Genomic DNA, 18,532 nt, shown 5'->3' with positions numbered 1-18,532 from the left:
TCACAGGACTCCAACCCTCAATAACATTACAAAGAAATTCTGAGGAAAATTAAAACACTTGGAGCAATTCACGGAGTTCTCGGAGGGAAAGAAAAGGCTGAGCCTAGACTCGTGCTGGAGGCCCTCTTCTGGGGAGTTGTGAGAGATGCATATGATGTACTCACTGGTCTTTGTGAGCCACGTAAATATTATTCCCTCATGTTCTGAGGGTAGGGTCCCCCCTTTCACCTCAAAAACAAAACAATAGAACAAATATTACTGAGAGCTATGAATACATTTCGTTATTGCCTACTGTCTAAAGTAGTAGGAAAAACTGGTTGCTATTTACCCAAACAGATAAAGGAAAAGAAACTCTAGACGTCTAATTGCTTACTCTGAAAAGGGTTGGTGGGAAACATTAAGACAACTATCATATGCTAACGTTAATTCACCATAACTAGGCAAAGGCTAACGTAATTTCAGATAAAAATACAGACAGGGGCCGGGTGCGGTGGCTCAAGCCTGTAATCCCAGCACTTTAGGAGGCCGAGACGGGTGGATCACGAGGTCAGGAGATCAAGACCATCCTGGCGAACACGGTGAAACCCCGTCTCTACTAAAATATACAAAAAACTAGCCGGGCGAGATGGCGGGCGCCTGTAGTCCCAGCTACTCGGGAGGCTGAGGCAGGAGAATGGCGTGAACCCGGGAGGTGGAGCTTGCAGTGAGCTGAGATCCGGCCACTGCACTCCAGCCTGGGCGGCAGAGCAAGACTCCGTCTCAAAAAAAAAAAAAAAAAAAAAAAAAATTACAGACAGGACCGGCCGCAGTGGCTCATGCCTGTAATCCCAGCACTTTGGGAGGCCAAGGCGGGCAGTTCATCTGAGGTTAGCAGTACGAGACCCGACTGGCCAACATGGTCTCTAATAAAAATACAAAAATTAGCCGGGCGTGGTGGTGGGTGCCTGTAGTCCCAGCTACTCGGGAGGCTGAGGCAGGAGAACCGCTTGAGCCCAGGAGGCAGAAGTTGCAGTGAGCCGAGACCGTACCACTGCACTCCAGCCTAGGCAACAGAGCAAGACTCCGTATCAAAAAAAAAAAAACAACACTTTGGGAGGCCGAGACGGACGGATCACGAGGTCAGGAGATCGAGACCATCCTGGCTAACACGGTGAAACCCCGTCTCTACTAAAAAATACAAAAAACTAGCCGGATGAGGTGGCAGACGCCTGTAGTCCCAGCTACTCGGGAGGCTGAGGCAGGAGAATGGCATAAACTCGGAAGGCGGAGCTTCGGCCACTGCACTCCAGCCTGGGTGACAGAGCGAGACTGCATCTCAAAAAAAAAAAAAAAAAAGAAAGAAAAAAAGCAGGGCCCAGTGCCTCACACCTGTAATCCCAACACTTTGGGAGGCCGAGATGGGAGGATCATGAGGTCAGGTTAGAGACCAACCTTGCCAATATGGTGACGCCCCATCTCTACTAAAAATAATTAGCTGGGCATGGTGGCACGCACTTGTAGTCCCAGCTACTTGGGAGGCTGAGGCAGAAGAATCGCTTGAACCTGGGAGGCAGAGGTTATAGTAAGCTGAGATGGCAGCACTGTACTCTAGCCTGGGCAACAGAGCAAGGCTCCATCTCAAAAAAAAAAAAAAAAAAAATACAGACACGGTATCACTTTTCCAACTGTCAGCCAGTGACCAATAGTAAGAAACACTAACATTACACCATAAGACAGCCTGCTAATGTCAGCATCATGTTAAACATAAATAAGCTTGTTTTGCAATGATGACACGTTTAGATAGCACGATCTTTTACCAAAAACAAAATTTTAGGTGGAGATGAGAAGGCAGATGACAGGAAAACACTAAGGGGTGATAATCCATGTCACTGCTCCTAAAACGGACAGGAGAGAGTAAGTCAGCTGTAATAAACCGCTCCACAATGGATCACACGGACACAGGAGAAGATTATGATCTTCTCTAGAAATCTTAAATATTTTTTTCAAAAAAATGCATACTTGGGAGTAGGTCAAGATAGGGAAGAAGCTCCAAGTCTCCTGGTGCCCAATCTCCCAAGAAGTTGAAAAAAAGACAAGCAGCATCACTGATGAAGGCTGACTCCCAGATATCATTTCATAATTTTGGAATTCAAAAACTGCCTCTTGGCCAGGCACAGTAGCTCACGCCTGTAATCCCAGCACTTTGGGAGGCCAAGGCGGGTGAATCACATGAGGTGAGGATAAAAGACCAGCCTGGCCAACACGGTGAAACCCTGTCTCTACTAAAAATACAAAATTAGCCATGAGTGGTGGTGCATGCTTGTAATCCCAGCTACTTGGGAGGCTGAGGCAGGAGAATCGCTTGAACCCGGGAAGCAAAGGCTACAGTGAGCCGAGATTGTGCCATTGCACTCCAGCCTGGGCAACAAGAGCGAGATTCCCTCTCAAAAAAATAAACTGCCTCTTGTTGGTCACCCAGATACTCTGTGGTAAACATTTCAGTATGTTCAAAGAATCAGGAAATCATATGATCTGGCATTTGACTGCTTCTATGCACCTGCACACCGAACTTCCTGGAAAGATGAAGAGCTGGCTGGAGCTCATCAGGATCCAAGTACTAAGGAGTTGACAAGGGTCACTGTGCCTTCTCTTCCATGCTTACTTCGGACAACAGCCCCTAACAGACCAGTCTGAGATGCCCCAGGTTCACCCACACAGTGGCTCTCTACAGTCTGCCCAAGCGGAGCAATCAATCACCCACCTGAGACAGACTCAGGGATTCACTCAAGGGGTCAAATGGGAAATAGGCAGCTGACAACTCTCCCAATACCTTAACCAATCAAAGCAATTACCTGCACCTTAAGCAGAATCCAAGCACAGCAGACAGGTGTCCCTGTGGCTATGGACTCGGATGTCTGACAACCTAAAAACTAAATGGTAGGCCCGGCACAGTGGCTCACGCCTGTAATCCCAACACTCTGGGAGTATGAGACCAGCCTGGCCAACATGGTGAAACCTCATCTCTTCTAAAAATACAAAAAAATTAGCTGGGCGTGGTGATGGGCGCCTGTAATTCCAGCTACTCGGGAGGCTGAGGCAGGAGAATCGCTTGAACCTGGAAGGTGGAGGTTGCAGTGAGCCATTGTACTCCAACCTGGGCAACAGAGAAAGACTCTGACTCAAACAAAAAAAAACAACTAAATGGTAAACTTCACAACAGAGAACAAGCCGACCAAGAACTGCCAAGTTCTTTAAAAGGTGGTTTTCTGTTCTACTGTCCTCTCCCTTCAAAGTGTTCCTCAACTTTAGCCTGTCTCTTAAAAAAGCAGATTTAAATGATTAAAAAAAGACATTCAATTGCAAAAATTTTCCTGCCTCAGCCTCCCGGGCAGCTGGGACTACAGGCACCCGCCACCTCGCCCACCTAGTTTTTTTGTATTTTTTTAGTAGAGACGGGGTTTCACCGTGTTAGCCAGGATGGTCTCGATCTCCTGACCTCGTGAGCCGCCCGTCTCGGCCATCTGTAACTTTTTCAGACCTTAATTAAATATGATTAATATTCCTGTTTGACAGTTTACAAGTTGAGAAACGGTTTATTTATCAACTACTTTGTAACAAATACAGCATACATCCTTTCCTAGACAACTTCCGGATAAAACAAATCAAGGCCTGGGTCTCTTGTGGTCAGGATGAGGCTGAATCAGGCTGGAAGGAGTAAATGATGAGCATAGGGAGCTTATCTTCTCCCAGGAAAAACAACTGAGTTCTGGGAGGATCCCGGGTAGAAATGTGCCAGGAGTTCCATCCATCAAGCTTAAGGTGATGGTCCAGGCAGAAAATAAAGGCTCACAATTGTCTTTTTTGGAAGGTGAGGGGGAGACACAGTCTCACCTTATCACCCAGGCTGGAGTGTAGTGGTACCATCTGAGCCCACCGCAACCTCTGCCTCCCAGGCTCAAGCAATTCCGCTGCCTCAGCCTCCCAAGTAGCTGGGATTGCAGGCACACGCCACCACATCCGGCTAATTTTATTTTTGTATTTTTATTAGAGATGGGTTATCACCATGTTGGTCAGACTGGTCTTGAACTCCTGACCTCAGGCAATCAGCCCGCCATGGCCTCCCAAAGTGCTGAGATTACAGGCATGAGCCACCGCACCCGGCCAGAAATCTTTTTTTTTTTTTTGAGACCGAGTCTCGCACTGTTTCCTGGACTGGAGTGCAGTGGCGCAATCATCTTGGCTCACTGCAACCTCTGCCTCCCGAGTTCAAGCGATTTTCCTGCCTCACCCTCCAAAGCAGCTGGGACTACAGATGACGCCATCATGCCTGGCTAATGTTTTCTATTTTTAGTAGAGATGGGGTTTCACTATCTTGGCCAGGAAGGTCTCCATCTCCTGACCTTGTGATCCACCCACCTCAGCCTCCCAAAGTGCTGGGATTACAGGCGTGAGCCACTGCATCTGCCTTGAGTTGAAATTTTTTTTTTTTTTTTGAGATGGAGTCTCGCTCTGTCACCCAGGCTGGAGTGCAGTGGTGCAATCTTGGCTTACTGCAAGCTCTGCCTCCCTGGTTCATGCCATTCTCCTGCTTCAGCCTCCCGAGTAGCTGGGACTACAGGCACCCGCTACCACGCCTGGCTAATTTTTTGTATTTTTAGTAGAGACGGGGTTTCACCGTGTTTGCCAGGATGGTCTTGATCTCCTGATCTCATGATCCGCCCGCCTCAGCCTCCCAAAGTGCTGGGATTACAGGCATGTGCCACCGCGCCCAGCTGAGTTGAAATCTTTATAGCTTTGTATTTTGTGTCTGTGTTTTGTGTTCTCATAAGCAATTTTTTTATTTTGAAACGGAGTCTCGCTCTGTTGCCCAGGCTACAGCGCAATGGCACGATCTCGGCTCACTGCAACCTCTGCCTCCTGGGTTCAAGCTATTCTCCTGCCTCAGCTTCCTGAGAAGCTGGGATTACAGGCACGTGCCACCACACCTAGCTAATTTTTGTATTTTTAGTAGAGACACTGTTTCACCACGTTGGTCAGGCTGGTATCCTGACCTCATGATCCACCTGCCTCAGCCTCCCAAAGTGCTAGGATTACAGGTGTGAGCCATTGCGCCCTGCCTATCATAAGCAATTGAAGTCATTAGATAAGTTTCACTAACATTAGTATGAAGGGCAGAGTCTATCATATAGATTCATTATAATTTACTCTTTCATTTCTCTTCTTGGGCATTTATCTTGGATCCAAATTTCAATCTCATAAACAATTTTGTCATAAATATCATTTATTCATTGATTTATTTATCTGAGACAGACTCTTGTTCTGTTGTCCAGGCTGGGGCACCGTGAGTGGTGCAATCACAGCTCACTTCAGCCTTGATCTTCTGGACTCAACTGATCCTCCAACCTCAGCCCCTCGAGTAGCTGGGACTACAATTGCAGGCCACCTCGTCTGGCTAATTTTTTTGGTATTTTCTGTAGAGACAGGGTTTGTCATGTTGACCACGTTAGTCTCCAATTGGGCTCATGCAACCCACCCGCCCCAGTCTCCCAAAGCGCTAGGATTACAGGTATGGATCACTGTATCTGGCCCACAAACATCTTTACCATATCTGTGTTTGTATGTATTTTCAATTACTTTCTTAGGATAGAGATTTGTAGAAATAAGTCACAAGGCAGAGGTACTTTTAGGCCAGGCGTGGTAGCTTGTGACTGTAATCCCAGAACTTAGAAGACTGAAGTAGGAGAATAGCTTGAGGCCAGGAGTTGGAGGCTACCATGAGCTATGATCATGCCATTGCAATCCAGCCTGGGCAGAACAAGATCCTATCTCAATAGTTGTATTACATCTTTTTTTCCCCCTTAAAATAAGTTATAATAAACATCTTTTCTCTGCATTCATTTTCACATATCCTTAAGATACATTTCCAACAGTGGAATTCTGGAACAAAATGTTTAAAACACCAACAGTAGGCCAGGTGCAGTGGATCACTCCTATAATCCCAACACTTTGGGAAGCTGAGGCGGGCGAATCATGAGGTCAGGAGCTAGAGACCATCCTGGCTAACACGGTGGAACCCTGTGTACTGAAAATACAAAAAACTGGGCCTGGCACGATGGCTCATGCCTGTAATCCCAGCACTCTGGGAGGCCGATGCGGATGGATCACAAGGTCAGGAGTTTGAGACCAGCCTGACCAGCATGGTAAAACCCTGTCTCTACTAAAAACAGAAAAAATTAGCCGGGCATGGTGGCGCATACCTGTAATCCCAGCTACTTGGGAGGCTGACGTAGGACAGTTACTAGAACCCGGCAGGCAGAGGTTGCAGTGAGCTGAGATCATTGCACCACTGCACTCCAGCCTGGGCGACAAAAGCGAAACTCCATCTCAAAAAAAAAAAAAGAAAATACAAAAAATTGGCCCGGTGTGGTGACATGCACCTGCAGTCCCAGCTACTCATGAGGCTGAGGCAGGAAAATCGCTTGAACTGGGGAGGCAGAGGTTGCAGTGAGCCAAGATCATGCCACTGTACTCCAGTCTGGGCGACACAGTGAGACACTGTCTCAAAAAAACAAACTAAACAAAACAAAACAAAAACACCAGCAGTGCCTTGACAGATCACTGTCCCACAACACTGCTGCTCCACCACACCCAGCTTAATTTTTAATTTTTTTTTCCTAGAAACATGTTCTTCAGGCTAAACTCCTGGACTCAAGTGATCCTTCACTTTCGGCCTTCGAAAGTGATGGGATTACAAGCAGGAGCCACCTTGCCTGCCCAGCTCGGTTTACTCTCTCCCGACCTCAGGTGATCTGCCTGCCTCAGCCACCCAAAGTGCTTGGGTAACAGGTGTGAGCCACCATGCCCGGCCCTGGTTTACTCTTAATTCTTTGAGGGAAGAGGACCTTTTCCTTTTCCACATGTTTATAAACACTCCCTATCAAATTGTTTACTTTATTTTATTTTATTGAGACAGAGTCTCACTCTGTTGTCCAGGCTGGAGTGCAGCTGCACAATTTAAGCTCACTACAACCTCTGCCTCTTGGGTTCAAGCGATTCTCCTGCCTCAGCCTCCCAAGTAGCTGAGACTATAGGTGCCCGCCACCATGCCTGGCTGATTTTTGTATTTTCAGTAGACACGGTTTTGTACCATATTGGCCAGGCTGGTCTTGAACTCCTGACCTTGTGATCTGCCCGCCTCGACCTCCCAAAGTGCTGAGATTACAGGCGTGAGCCACCTCGACTGACCTAAATATTTTAATATGAGCCCCCTGAAAGGTCAAAAATCACTTTTAGGGAGTGGGAGATGGCGGCAGTTTTCAGGAAGTAACTCTTGTATATTGTACATTTTCACATAGTACAAAAAGGTCCCTCATCTGTTCTAGCCCTCTAACCTACTCTCTCAAGGCGAAAATGTTCACAATCTCTTAGGTTGCTCTAAAACTTCTCTGCACACATAAACAGGTCAACAAGTATATGGCACCCTCCCTTTTAAAAAAAAACACCCCATGGCCAGTGCAGTGGCTCACTCCTGTAATCCCAGCACTTTGGGAGGCAGAGGTGGGTGGATCACTTGAGGTCAGGAGTTCAAGACCATCCCGACTAACATGGTGAAACTCCATTTCTTCTAAAAATACAAAAATTAGCTGGGCGTGGTAGCTCATGCCTGAGGCAGGAGAATCACTTGAACCCGGGAGGCAGACGTTACAGTGACCTGAGATCACACCACTGCACTCCAGCCTGGGTGACAAAAAAAGACTCCATCTCAAAACAAACAAACAAACAAACAAAACAAAACCACCCCCAAGAAAACATCACATCACACTTTGCTTTGCTTTTCCTCTTAACTAACCTACCTCGGAAATAAGCTCCCATCAGCACTGACCTACCTCAGTCCCTTTTCTCAGCTACGTGTCCTTCCACTGTAAGAAAAGGCTATGATTTGACCAGCTCCTCACAGAAGTTTCAGTTCCTGCCTTCTGAGGTCATAATGGTGCATGAATATTCGACAGCAAATTTATCTTTGTGCATATGCAAGTGTACCAAATACCCTCTCAGAATTGGCAATGCTGAGATGTGCTTTTATTGATTGATCGACTGATTGATTGAGACAGGATCTCACTCTGTCGCCCAGGCTGGAGTGTAGTGCCGTGATGACAGCTCAATGCAGCCTCGACTTACCAGGCTCCAGCAATCCTCCTACCTAAACCTCCCAAATCGCTGGGACTACAGGCACATGCCACCACGCCTAGCGAACTCTGGCATTTTTTTGTAGAGACGAGATTTCCCCATGTTGCCCAGGCTGGTCTCGAACTCCTGGGCTCAAACAATCTGCCTGCCGCAGCCTCCCAAAGTGCTGGGATTACAGGTGTGAGCCACCACGCCTGGCCAAGGCTACTATTTCAAATATAATTTTTTTTTTTTTTTTGACACGGACTTTTGCTCTGTCACCCAAGCAGAATAAAGTACAATGGTGTGATCTCAGCTCACCGCAACCTCCACCACCCGGGTTCAAGTCATTCTCTCGCCTCAGCCTCCCAAGTAGTTGGGATTACAGGAGCACACCATCACGCCCAACTAATTTCTGCATTTTTAGTAGAGGCGGGGTTTCACCATGTTGGCCATGTTGGTCTTGAACTCCCGGCCTCAGGTGATCCACCCACCTCAGCCTCCCAAATTGCTGGAATTACAGCTGTGAGCCACCACACACAGTCCAAGAATTTATTCTTTATTGGGAACTGCATTCCTGTATCAAATGAAACATCTCAGGTACCCCCAAAATATACACACCTATTATGTAGCCACAACAAATTTTTAAAATAGGCTGGGCACAGTGGCTCACAACTGTAATCTCAACACTTTGGGAGGCTGAGGCGGATGGATCATCTGCGGTCAGGAGTTCGAGACCAGCCTGGCCAACATGGCAAACCCCATCTCTACTAAAGATACAAAAATTAGCCAGCCGTAGCGATGTGCACCTGTAGTTCCAGCTACTTAGGAGGCTGAGGCAGGAGAATCACTTGAAACCAGGAGGCAGAGGTTGCAGAGGGCCGAGATCACGCCACTGCACTGTACCCTGGGCGACAAGAGTGAGACTCTGTCTCAAAAAAAAAAATAATGATAAAAATAATTTTTTGTTAATAAATAAATAGAACTTACTCGAGGCCAGGTGCAGTGGCTCAGGCCTGTAATCTCAACACTTTGGTAGGCCAAGGCAGGTGGGATCACCTGAGGTCAGGAGTTTGAGACCAGCCTGGCCAACATGGTGAAACCCCATCTCTACTAAAAATACAAAAATTAGCTGGGCATGGTGGCGGGTGCCTGTAATCACAGCTACTTGGGAGGCTGAGGCATAAGAGGTGGAGGTTGCAGCGAGCCGAGATCGCACCACTGCACTCCAGCCTGGGCGACAAGAGCAAAACTACATCTCAAAAAAAAAGAAAAAAAAAAAAAATTAGCCAGGCATGGTGCCAAGTGCCTGTAATCCCAGGTACTGAGGAGGCTGAGGCAGGAGAATCGCTTGAACCCAGGAGGTGGAGTTTACAGTGAGCCGACATCATGCCACGGCACTCCGGCCGAGGCAACAAAAGTCTGACACTCCGTCCCCAAAAAAAAAAAAAAAGAATTTACTCTAAACTGTATTGACATCTGGTAATGCAAGGGGAGGGACCCTTTCCCTTGGGTTTTATATTTTTCACTGGCTCCCTCATCCCACGCTCAGTTCCTTCAAGAACCAGAAAGGCATCAAACCCCTCTACTCACCTCTGGTCATACTAGTGATGGATAATTAGGTGATTAAAAAATAATTAAAATTGAGTGACTTTAAATCATGTATTCTTATCCTTACCAGCCTTGTGTAATCATGCCTGTAAACCCAGCACTTTGGGTGGCTGAGGTGGGTGGATCACCTGAGGTCAAGAGTTCGAGACGAGCCTGGCCAACATGGTGAAACCACAACTCTACTAAAAATACAAAAATAAGCCGGGTGTGGTGGTGGGCACTTGTAATCCCAGCTACTTGGGAGGCTGAGGCAGGAGAATTGCTTGAATCTAGGAGGCAGAGGCTGTAGTGAGTTGAGATTGCACCAATGCACTCCAGCCTGGGTGACAGAGTGAGACTCGGCCTCCAAAAAGAAACGAAAAAAAAAAAAAAAAAAAAAAAATTAATGTATTATTGATGGAGGCAGGAAAGAACACTGATTTTAAAGAGTAAAAAAATACCATGTATTACAATGGTCTGTGGCCCAGCAAAAAAATCACAGTACATAAACAGATATGCAGGTTGTCTGTGTTATCAAAATTTCATAGTGACGGCAAGGTGAGGGGTAAAATGGGACAATTAGAATAAAAAGTCTAGGGCAGGCACGGTGGCTCATGGCTGTAATCCCAGCACTTTGGGAGCCCGAGGCAGGTGGATCACGAGGTCAGGAGTTTGAGACCAGACCGGCCAATATGGTGAAACCCTGTCTCTACTAAAAATACAAAACAACTAGCTGGGCATGGTGGTGCATGCCTTAGTCCCAGCTACTCAGGAGGCTGAGGCAGGAGAATCGCTTAAACCCAGGAGGTGGAGGTTGCAGAATCAAGACTGCACCATTGTATTCCAGCTTGGGCAACAAAAGGAGACTCTGTCTCAAAACAACAGAAAAAAATGTCTAAAAAGGCTCCACTGGGGGCAACAACGAAAAAAAGCTGAAAAACGCTGCTCTAAATGGATGTACTGGCCAGACACAGTGGCTCGCACCTGAAATCCCAAAACCTGTGAGAGGCCAAGGTGGCAGGATCGCTTGAGGGCAGAAGCTTCAGACCAGCCTGGGCAACATAGTAAGATCCTGTCTCTACCAAAAAAAAAAAAAAAAGAAGAAGAAAAATAGCTGGGTGTGGTGGTACACACCTGTATCCCCAACTACTCAGGAGCCTGAGGCAGGGGTATCACTGAGCCCAAGAGGCCAAGGTTACAGCAAGCCATGATCACGCCACTGCGCTCGAGCCTGGGTGACAGAACAAGACCCTGTCTCAAAAATAAACAGGCCGGGCACGGTGGCCCACGACTGTAATCCCGGCACCTTGGGAGGCTGAGGTGGGTGGATTACAAGGTCAGGAGATCGAGACCAGCCTGGCTAACAGAGTGAAACCCCGTCTCAACTAAAAATACAAAAAACTAGCCAGGTGTGGTGGCGGGCGCCTGTAATCCCAGCTACTCAGGAGGCTGAGGCAGGAGAACGGTGTGAACCCGGGACGCGGGGCTTGCAGTGAGCCATGAAGGCGCCACTGCACTCCAGCCTGGGGCACAGAGCGAGACTCTGTCTCAAAAAAACAAACAAACAAAGAAAATCAGCTGGGCATGGTGGCACGTGCCTGTAATCCCAGCTACTTGGGAGGCTGAGGCAAGAGAACTGCTTGAACCAGGGAGTCGGAGGTTGCAATGAGCTGAGATAGTGCCACTGCACTCCAGTGACAGAGCGAAATTCCATCTCTAAATAAATAAATAAAAATTAAAATAAATTAAATAAATAATTAGCCAGACATGGTCGTGTGCATCTGTAGTACTAGTTATTTAGGAGGCTGAGGAAGAAGGATCACCTGAGCCTAGCAATTCACTTACTGTCAGCTATAATCATGCTACTGCACTCCAGCCTGGGCAACAAAGTGAAACTCTGTATCAAAAAGAAAAGGAAGCCAGGTGTGGTGGCTCATGCCTGTAATCCCAGCACTTTGGTAGGCTGAGGCAGGCGGATGCCCTGAGGTCGAGAGTTCGATACCAGCCTGACCAACATGGAAAAACTCCAACTCTACTAAAAAATACATAATCAGCCGGGCATGGTGGCTCATGCCTGTATTCCCAGCTACTCGGGAGGCTGAGGCAGGAGAATTGCTTGAACCTGGGGAACCTGGGAGGAGGAGGTTGTAGTGAGCTAATATCACGCCACTGTTCTCCAGCCTGGGCAACAAGAGCAAAACTCCATCTCAAAAAAAAAAAAAAGAAAAAAAAAAGCATTTACTAACGCAGATAAAATAACACAACTACTGAATACTAAAAAATGCAAATTAAGAACAGAAAGAAATACCATTTTACAACCACTAAACTGCAAAAATTACATAGTCTGATAATACAAAGTGTTGGTGAGCGTGTAGACACTGCTATGGGACTTCACCAAATAGAAGAAACAAGAAGACATTACAAAATTGTCTTGCGAGGATAAATATGGGTATCCCCTACAAAACAGCGATCCCCTTCCTAGGAATATACCCAAGATAAATCCTTATCTGCGTGACAAGGGAGTTATGCAAAAATATTCATAGTCTGCAATAGCAAAACTAGAATCAATCTAAATGTCTACGAATAAAGGATGGATCGTTTGAGGATTATTCAAGCAGCAATGAAAACAAACAATATGCAACAACCTGGGTAAACAGAAACATAACACTGAACCAAAAAAATCTAATTTTAAAGACTCTCTACACTATGAAACCATTTTCACAAAGCTCAAAACTAAGCAAAAAAAACATTGTTCAAGGACTCATAAAAATGTACTTAAAATATTTTTAAAAGCAACAAAATGAGATAGCACATATTATCATTTAGAATAGTGATAGGACGGTGGACACAAGATTAAGCATTACTGGCTGTATTCCAGCTCTCAGCTTGAGTGGCAGGATAACAAGCAACTACTTTATTTTGCTTCATAAACTTACGTATGTTACATTTTTCTTGTTAGTTCAATATTGGGTTCTTCACAGTAGTAATAAATCAACATCAAATAAAACTTACATCCAATTCAAAAAACAGGTCTCTTTCTTTACTTGCAATCTCATAATCTGCTCGTAGGGCCAAGTCGTGGATTTTGGTACATTCTCCTAAATCCATGCGCTGTGGGAAAAAAACAAAAAATTTAGACTTGAGTGCCCACCTACTGTAGAAAGCACGTAACAGGACTTGGTATTTCAACTGTCACCAAAATAAATGATCATTTTTTCGAACACTAAAACTGTAATAAGAAAATTAAGAAAGGAGATATGGCTGAGAAGCCTCATTTCACTTTTACCATCGTGACTACATGATACTTGAAACTGATGCATTTAATAAAGTTTCTATTTTAGACTCAGAGACAACTGGACTGCAATCATGACAACTAAATTAATTGGCTTTTGTCGGTCTTTTTTGTTTGTTTGTTTTCTGAAGGAGTCTCACTCTGTCACCCAGGGTGGAGTGCAGTGGCACAATCTCGGCTCACTGTAACCTCCGCCTCCTGGGTTCAAGCAATTCTCCTGCCTCATTCTCCCGAGTAGCTGGGATTACAAACACACAATAACACACCCAGCTAATTTTTTTTCTTTTGTATTTTCAGTAGAGACAGGGTTTTGCCACGTTGGCCAGGCTAGTCTCGAACTCTTGACCTCAAGTGATACACCCACCTTGGCCTCCCAAAGCACTGGCATTACAGGTGTGAGCCACTGTGCCTGGCCCAGTTTTATTTATGCATCAGTTCAAGGATTCAGTAAATGGTAGCATATGGGGTGGCAGGGATAGCAAAGAGCCAGGGCTGGGCGTGGTGGCTCATGCCTGTAATCCCAGCACTTTAGGAGGGTGAGGCAGGCGGATCACCTGAGGTCAGGAGTTCAAGGTCAGCCTGCCGAACATGATGAAACCCAGTCTCCACTAAAACTACAAAAATTAGCCAGGTGTAGTGGCGGGGCACCTGTAATCCCAGCTACTCAGAGAGCTGAGACACAAAAATCGCTCAAACCCAGGAGGTGGAGTTTGCAGTGAGCTGAGACCATGCCACTGGGCTCCAGCCTAGATGATAAAGTGAGACTGTCTCAAAAAAGGGGGAAAAAAAAAAGGAAAGGGCCAGAAAACAGTCTCACTGCAACAAGTTTCTAGGCATCCTGTCTTGCAATCTTGACCACTCGAGATGCTCGCTGCCTAAGATGCAGATACAGAGGAAGAGGAAAGAGCGGACAGAAGTTAGGTGTTCGCAATTACATCACAACCTAACACTTGACTTTGTGTAGCTGATTATATATCAAAGGGAATAAGGGAGAACAGGCTGGTTAATAGCCAAATAAATGTTTTACACATTTTCTCAACCTGGGAAATGACCCTGGACATCTAAGTAAGGACAGATAATTGTCCCACTCAGTTCCTCCATTTGATAAACAAAACGCTTGATTACTAAAACAAAATGATTTATGTTGTCAGTAAGAACAGCATGATATGCTATTATGTGTACCATATGCAGTACGATTAGATAACAGTGTATGATTTTAATCTAAATCCTAAGTATAGGACTTTATGCAGACACCTTCTGCCTCTGGCCATCTACACAGCAACAGGGAGGTTTGTGTGCTGAGGATCATGGTGTCAGGTTAGAGTGCATGTTAACAAAACCCAACATCCCAACTAGGAGACACCCCCAGTAGGACAAAAGAACATGTCTACCTAATCAGGAAAAAAAAAAAGGGACGTTAGTACCAGTTGCAGTGGCACATGTCTGTAATCCCAGCACCTTTGGGAGGGCAAGATGGGAGGATCACTCGAGCCCAAGAGCTCAAGACCAGCCTGGGCAACACAGCGAGACCCTGTCTCTATGAAAAAATTAACAATCAGCTGGGTGTGCTGGTATGTGCCTATAGTCCCAGCTACTTGGGAGACTGAGGTGAGGGAATCGCTTGAGCCTGGGAGTTCAAGGCTTCAGTGAGCTGTGACTGAATCATTGCACTCCAGTCTGAGCAACAGAGACCCCTATCTTTTTAAATTGTTTTTATTTTTGAGACGGGAGTTTCACTCCTGTTGTCCATACTGGAGTGCAATCTTGGCTTACCGCAACCTCTGCGTCCCAGGTTCAAGCGATTCTCCTGCCTCAGCCTTCCATGTGCTGGGATTACACGCATGTGCCACCACGCCTGGCCAATTCTGTATTTTTAGTAGAGACAGGGTTTCTACATGTTGGTCAGCCTGGTCTCAAACTCCTGACCTCAGGTGATCCACCCATCTCAGCCTCCCAAAGTACTGGGATTACAGGCGTGAGCCACCACACCCAGCCAAGACCCCATCTTTTTTTTTTAAAAAAAAAAAGAAAGGAAGGCTTTAAACCTTTAATCCATCTTGAGGAAAAAAAAAATAGAGAGGCTTGCATGTCTGACTCTTGGGATACAGTCTCATAGAAAGCATGTAGCATGCTAGACCGGGCGCAGTGGCTCACACCTGTAATTCCAGCACTTTGGGAGGCTGAGGCAGGCGGATCACGAGGTCAGTAGATCAAGACCATCCTGGCTAACACAGTGAAACCCTGTCTCTACTACAAATACAAAAAAAAAAAATTAGCCAGGTGCCTGTAGTCCCAGCTACTCAGGAGGCTGAGGCAGGAGAATGGCATGAACCCGGGAGGCGGAGCTTGCACTGAGTCAAGATCATGCCACTGCACTCCAGCCTGGGCAACAGAGTGAGACTCCGTCTCAACAAAATAAAATATAAAAAATAAAATAAATAACATAACATAACATAACATAAAATAAATTTAAAAAGAAACCATGTGGCATGCTCGTTAACAAATCGTCCTTCAGTATCACCAATAACAAAGCCAACACGGAGGCGGCAGACAACGGGTCTGCCTTGTATGGAGATCTTTATTTTGACAAAAGATTGACTTTTCTCCTTTATCATTATTCTGAAGTCAGATGGAATTCACGTTATGGTCGGTTACACAGAAGACCTAGAGATAGGACAACAGTGGTTCTGGAAACCAGATTTGCAATTAAAATCACTGTCACTGAAAATCTGACAACTTTTACTTCATTCATTCTGTTTTTCCTTTTTTTTTTTAAGCAGAGTCTCACTCTGTCACCCAGGCTGGAGTGCAGTGTCACAATCTCAGCTCAATGCAACCTCCACCCTCCCAGATTCAAGTGATTTTCCCGCCTCAGCCTCCCGAATAGCTGGGACTACAGGGGCACGCCACGACGCCCAGCTGATTTTTTTGTATTTTTAGTAGAGATGGGTTTTCACCATGTTGGCCAGGCTGGTCTCAAACTCCTGACCTCAAGTAATCTGCCCACCTAGTCCTCCTGAAGTGCTGGGATTACAGGTATGAGCCACCGCACCTGGCCTCATTCACTCTTCTAAGCTCTGGTGTTTTCCTTTAAAATATATAGTTTCGGGCCGGGCGCAGTGGCTCATGCCTGTAATCCCAGCACTTTGGGAGGCCGAGGCGGGCAGATCACGAGGTCAGGAGATCCAGACCATCCCGGCTAACACGGTGAAACCCCGTCTCTACTAAAACTACAAAAAATTAGCTGGGCGTGGTAGTGCGCGCCTGTAGTCCCAGCTACGGAGGCTGAGGTGGGAGAATGGCGTGAAACCGGGAGACGGAGCTTGCAGTGAGCCAACATTGTGCCACTGCACTACAGACTGGGCGACACAGCGAGACTCCATCTCAAAAAAAAAAATAATATAAATATATATATAGTTTTGGTGGATCACGAGGTCAGGAGATCGAGACCATACTGGCTAACAAGGTGAAACCCCGTCTCTACTAAAAATACAAAAAAAAAAATTAGCTGGGCGCAGTGGCGGGCGCCTGTAGTCCCAGTTACTCGGGAGGCTAAGGCACGAGAATGGTGTGAACCCGGGAGGCGGAGCTTGCACTGAGCCGACATTGCGCCACTGCACTCCAGCCTGGGCGAAAGAGCGAGACTCCATCTCAAAAAACAAATAAACAAAAAAATATACACATATAGTTTCCACAAACTAAGCATTATAGCTGAAAAATGAATGCTAGCTATCAGAAAAAAATGCTTTAAACTAATCAAGGCTTTCTATTCAAAGGCAAAACTACTACCAAAGGAAGTAGACCCTAAAACCTTAAGTACAACAAAGTATTAAGTTCAAATTGATTTCCATTATAAAAACCTCAACTGTCAAAAAAGATATGATATTACAAATCCTCATGAGGCCGAGCACGGTGGCTCATGCCTGTAATCCCAGCACTTTGGGAGGCCACGGCGGGCGGATTACCTGAGGTCAAGAATTTAAGACTAGCCTGGCCAACACAGTGAAACCCCATCTCTACTAAAAATACAAAAAATTAGCTGGACGCGGTGGCGGGCACCTGTAATCCCAGCTACTCACGAGGCTGAGGCAGGAGAGTTGCTTGAAACCAGGAGGCAGAGGCTGCAGTGAGCCAAGATCGCACCATGCACTCCAGCCTAGGCAACAGAGTGAGACTCTATCAAACAAGCTAACAAACAAAAACAAAAACCTCGGCCGGGCGCAGTGGCTCAAGCCTGTAATCCCAGCACTTTGGGAGGCCGAGACGGGCGGATCACGAGGTCAGGAGTTCGAGGCCATCCTGGCTAACACGGTGAAACCCCGTCTCTACTAAAAAATACAAAAAACTAGCCGGGCGAGGTGGCGGGCGCCTGTAGTCCCAGCTGCTCAGGAGGCTGAGGCAGGAGAATGGCGTAAACCCAGCAGGTGGAACTTGCAGTGAGCTGAGATCCAGCCACTGCACTCCAGCCTGGGCGACAGAGCGAGACTCCGTCTCAAAAAAAAAAAAAAAAAAAAGCAAGCAAAGAAAAAAACCTCACATGAAGCAAAATTCAGCACTTACTTTTCAATGTGAGAGCTCCCAAAACAGTCCCCGCTAAAGCACACTGAGGACAGGCTTGGGTTCTATGATTTTGGATGTACCTTTTTCAGCTTTGCCAAGGAGGCAGGGAAAAATACTACTGGCCATTCCCCTGGATGCCTAACACCAAGCAGAGCTGAGATATCACATTCATTAAGTCCTTCCACAATATTCCAAATGGCTGCTAAATCCAGTGTGTCAGGCCTTTTTTACTCAACAACCTGTGTTCTCTTCTGTACCTTCTATTGGTCTAACACTGCTGACCAGGAAGGGCACCAACGGTTCCAGAACCTTCAGAAAACACAGTTCTCGCCAGGCACAATGTCTCATGCCTGTAATTCCAGCACTTTAAGAGGCCGAGGCGGGTAAATCACGAGGTTAGGAGTTCAAGACCAGCCTGGCCAATATGGTGAAACCCCGTCTCGACTAAAAATACAAAAATTAGCCAGGCGTGGTGTTGCACACCTGTAGACCCAGCTACTCAGGAGGCTGAGGCAGAAGAATCGCTTAAACATGGGAGGCAGAGGTTGCAGTGAGCCAAGACCGAGCCATTGCACTTCAACCTGGGTAACAGAGCAAGACAGTGTCTCCAAAAAAACCAAAACAGTCAGGCATGGTGGCTAATACCTGTAATTACAGTACTTTGGGCAGCCAAGCAGGTGGATCACAAGGTCAAGAGATCGAGATCATCCTGGTCAACATTGTGAAACCCCGCTTCTACTAAAAATACAAAAATTAGCCGGGTGTGGCGGCACGTGCCTGTAACCTCAGCTACTCAGGAGGCTGAGGCAGGAGAATTGCTTGAACCCGGGAGGCGGAGGTTGCAATGAGTCAGGATTACTCCACTGCACTCCAGTCTGGCAACAGAGTGATACTCCGTCTCAACAACAACAACAACAACAACAACAAACCCAACAAGGATCAATC

General features: G+C 46.4%; 1 protein-coding gene across 4 annotated transcripts in view; it reads right to left on the bottom strand.

Moving 5' to 3' along the window:
* LUC7L (LUC7 like) overlaps positions 1 to 18,532 on the bottom strand; it is a 44,680-nt gene that overhangs the window by 21,616 nt on the left and 4,532 nt on the right. For all 4 annotated transcript variants that reach the window (XM_025370689.1, XM_025370686.1, XM_025370688.1 and 1 more), the window contains exon 3: positions 12,748 to 12,846. In XM_025370689.1, the coding sequence (XP_025226474.1) occupies positions 12,748 to 12,843 (96 nt within the window). In that variant the 5' untranslated portion in view covers positions 12,844 to 12,846. The remainder of the gene's footprint in view (positions 1 to 12,747; positions 12,847 to 18,532) is intronic.

Source organism: Theropithecus gelada, chromosome 20 (assembly GCF_003255815.1).
Source record: "Theropithecus gelada isolate Dixy chromosome 20, Tgel_1.0, whole genome shotgun sequence".
Taxonomy (NCBI): Eukaryota; Metazoa; Chordata; class Mammalia; order Primates; family Cercopithecidae; genus Theropithecus; species Theropithecus gelada.
This window is presented reverse-complemented; position numbering and strand designations above follow the sequence as displayed.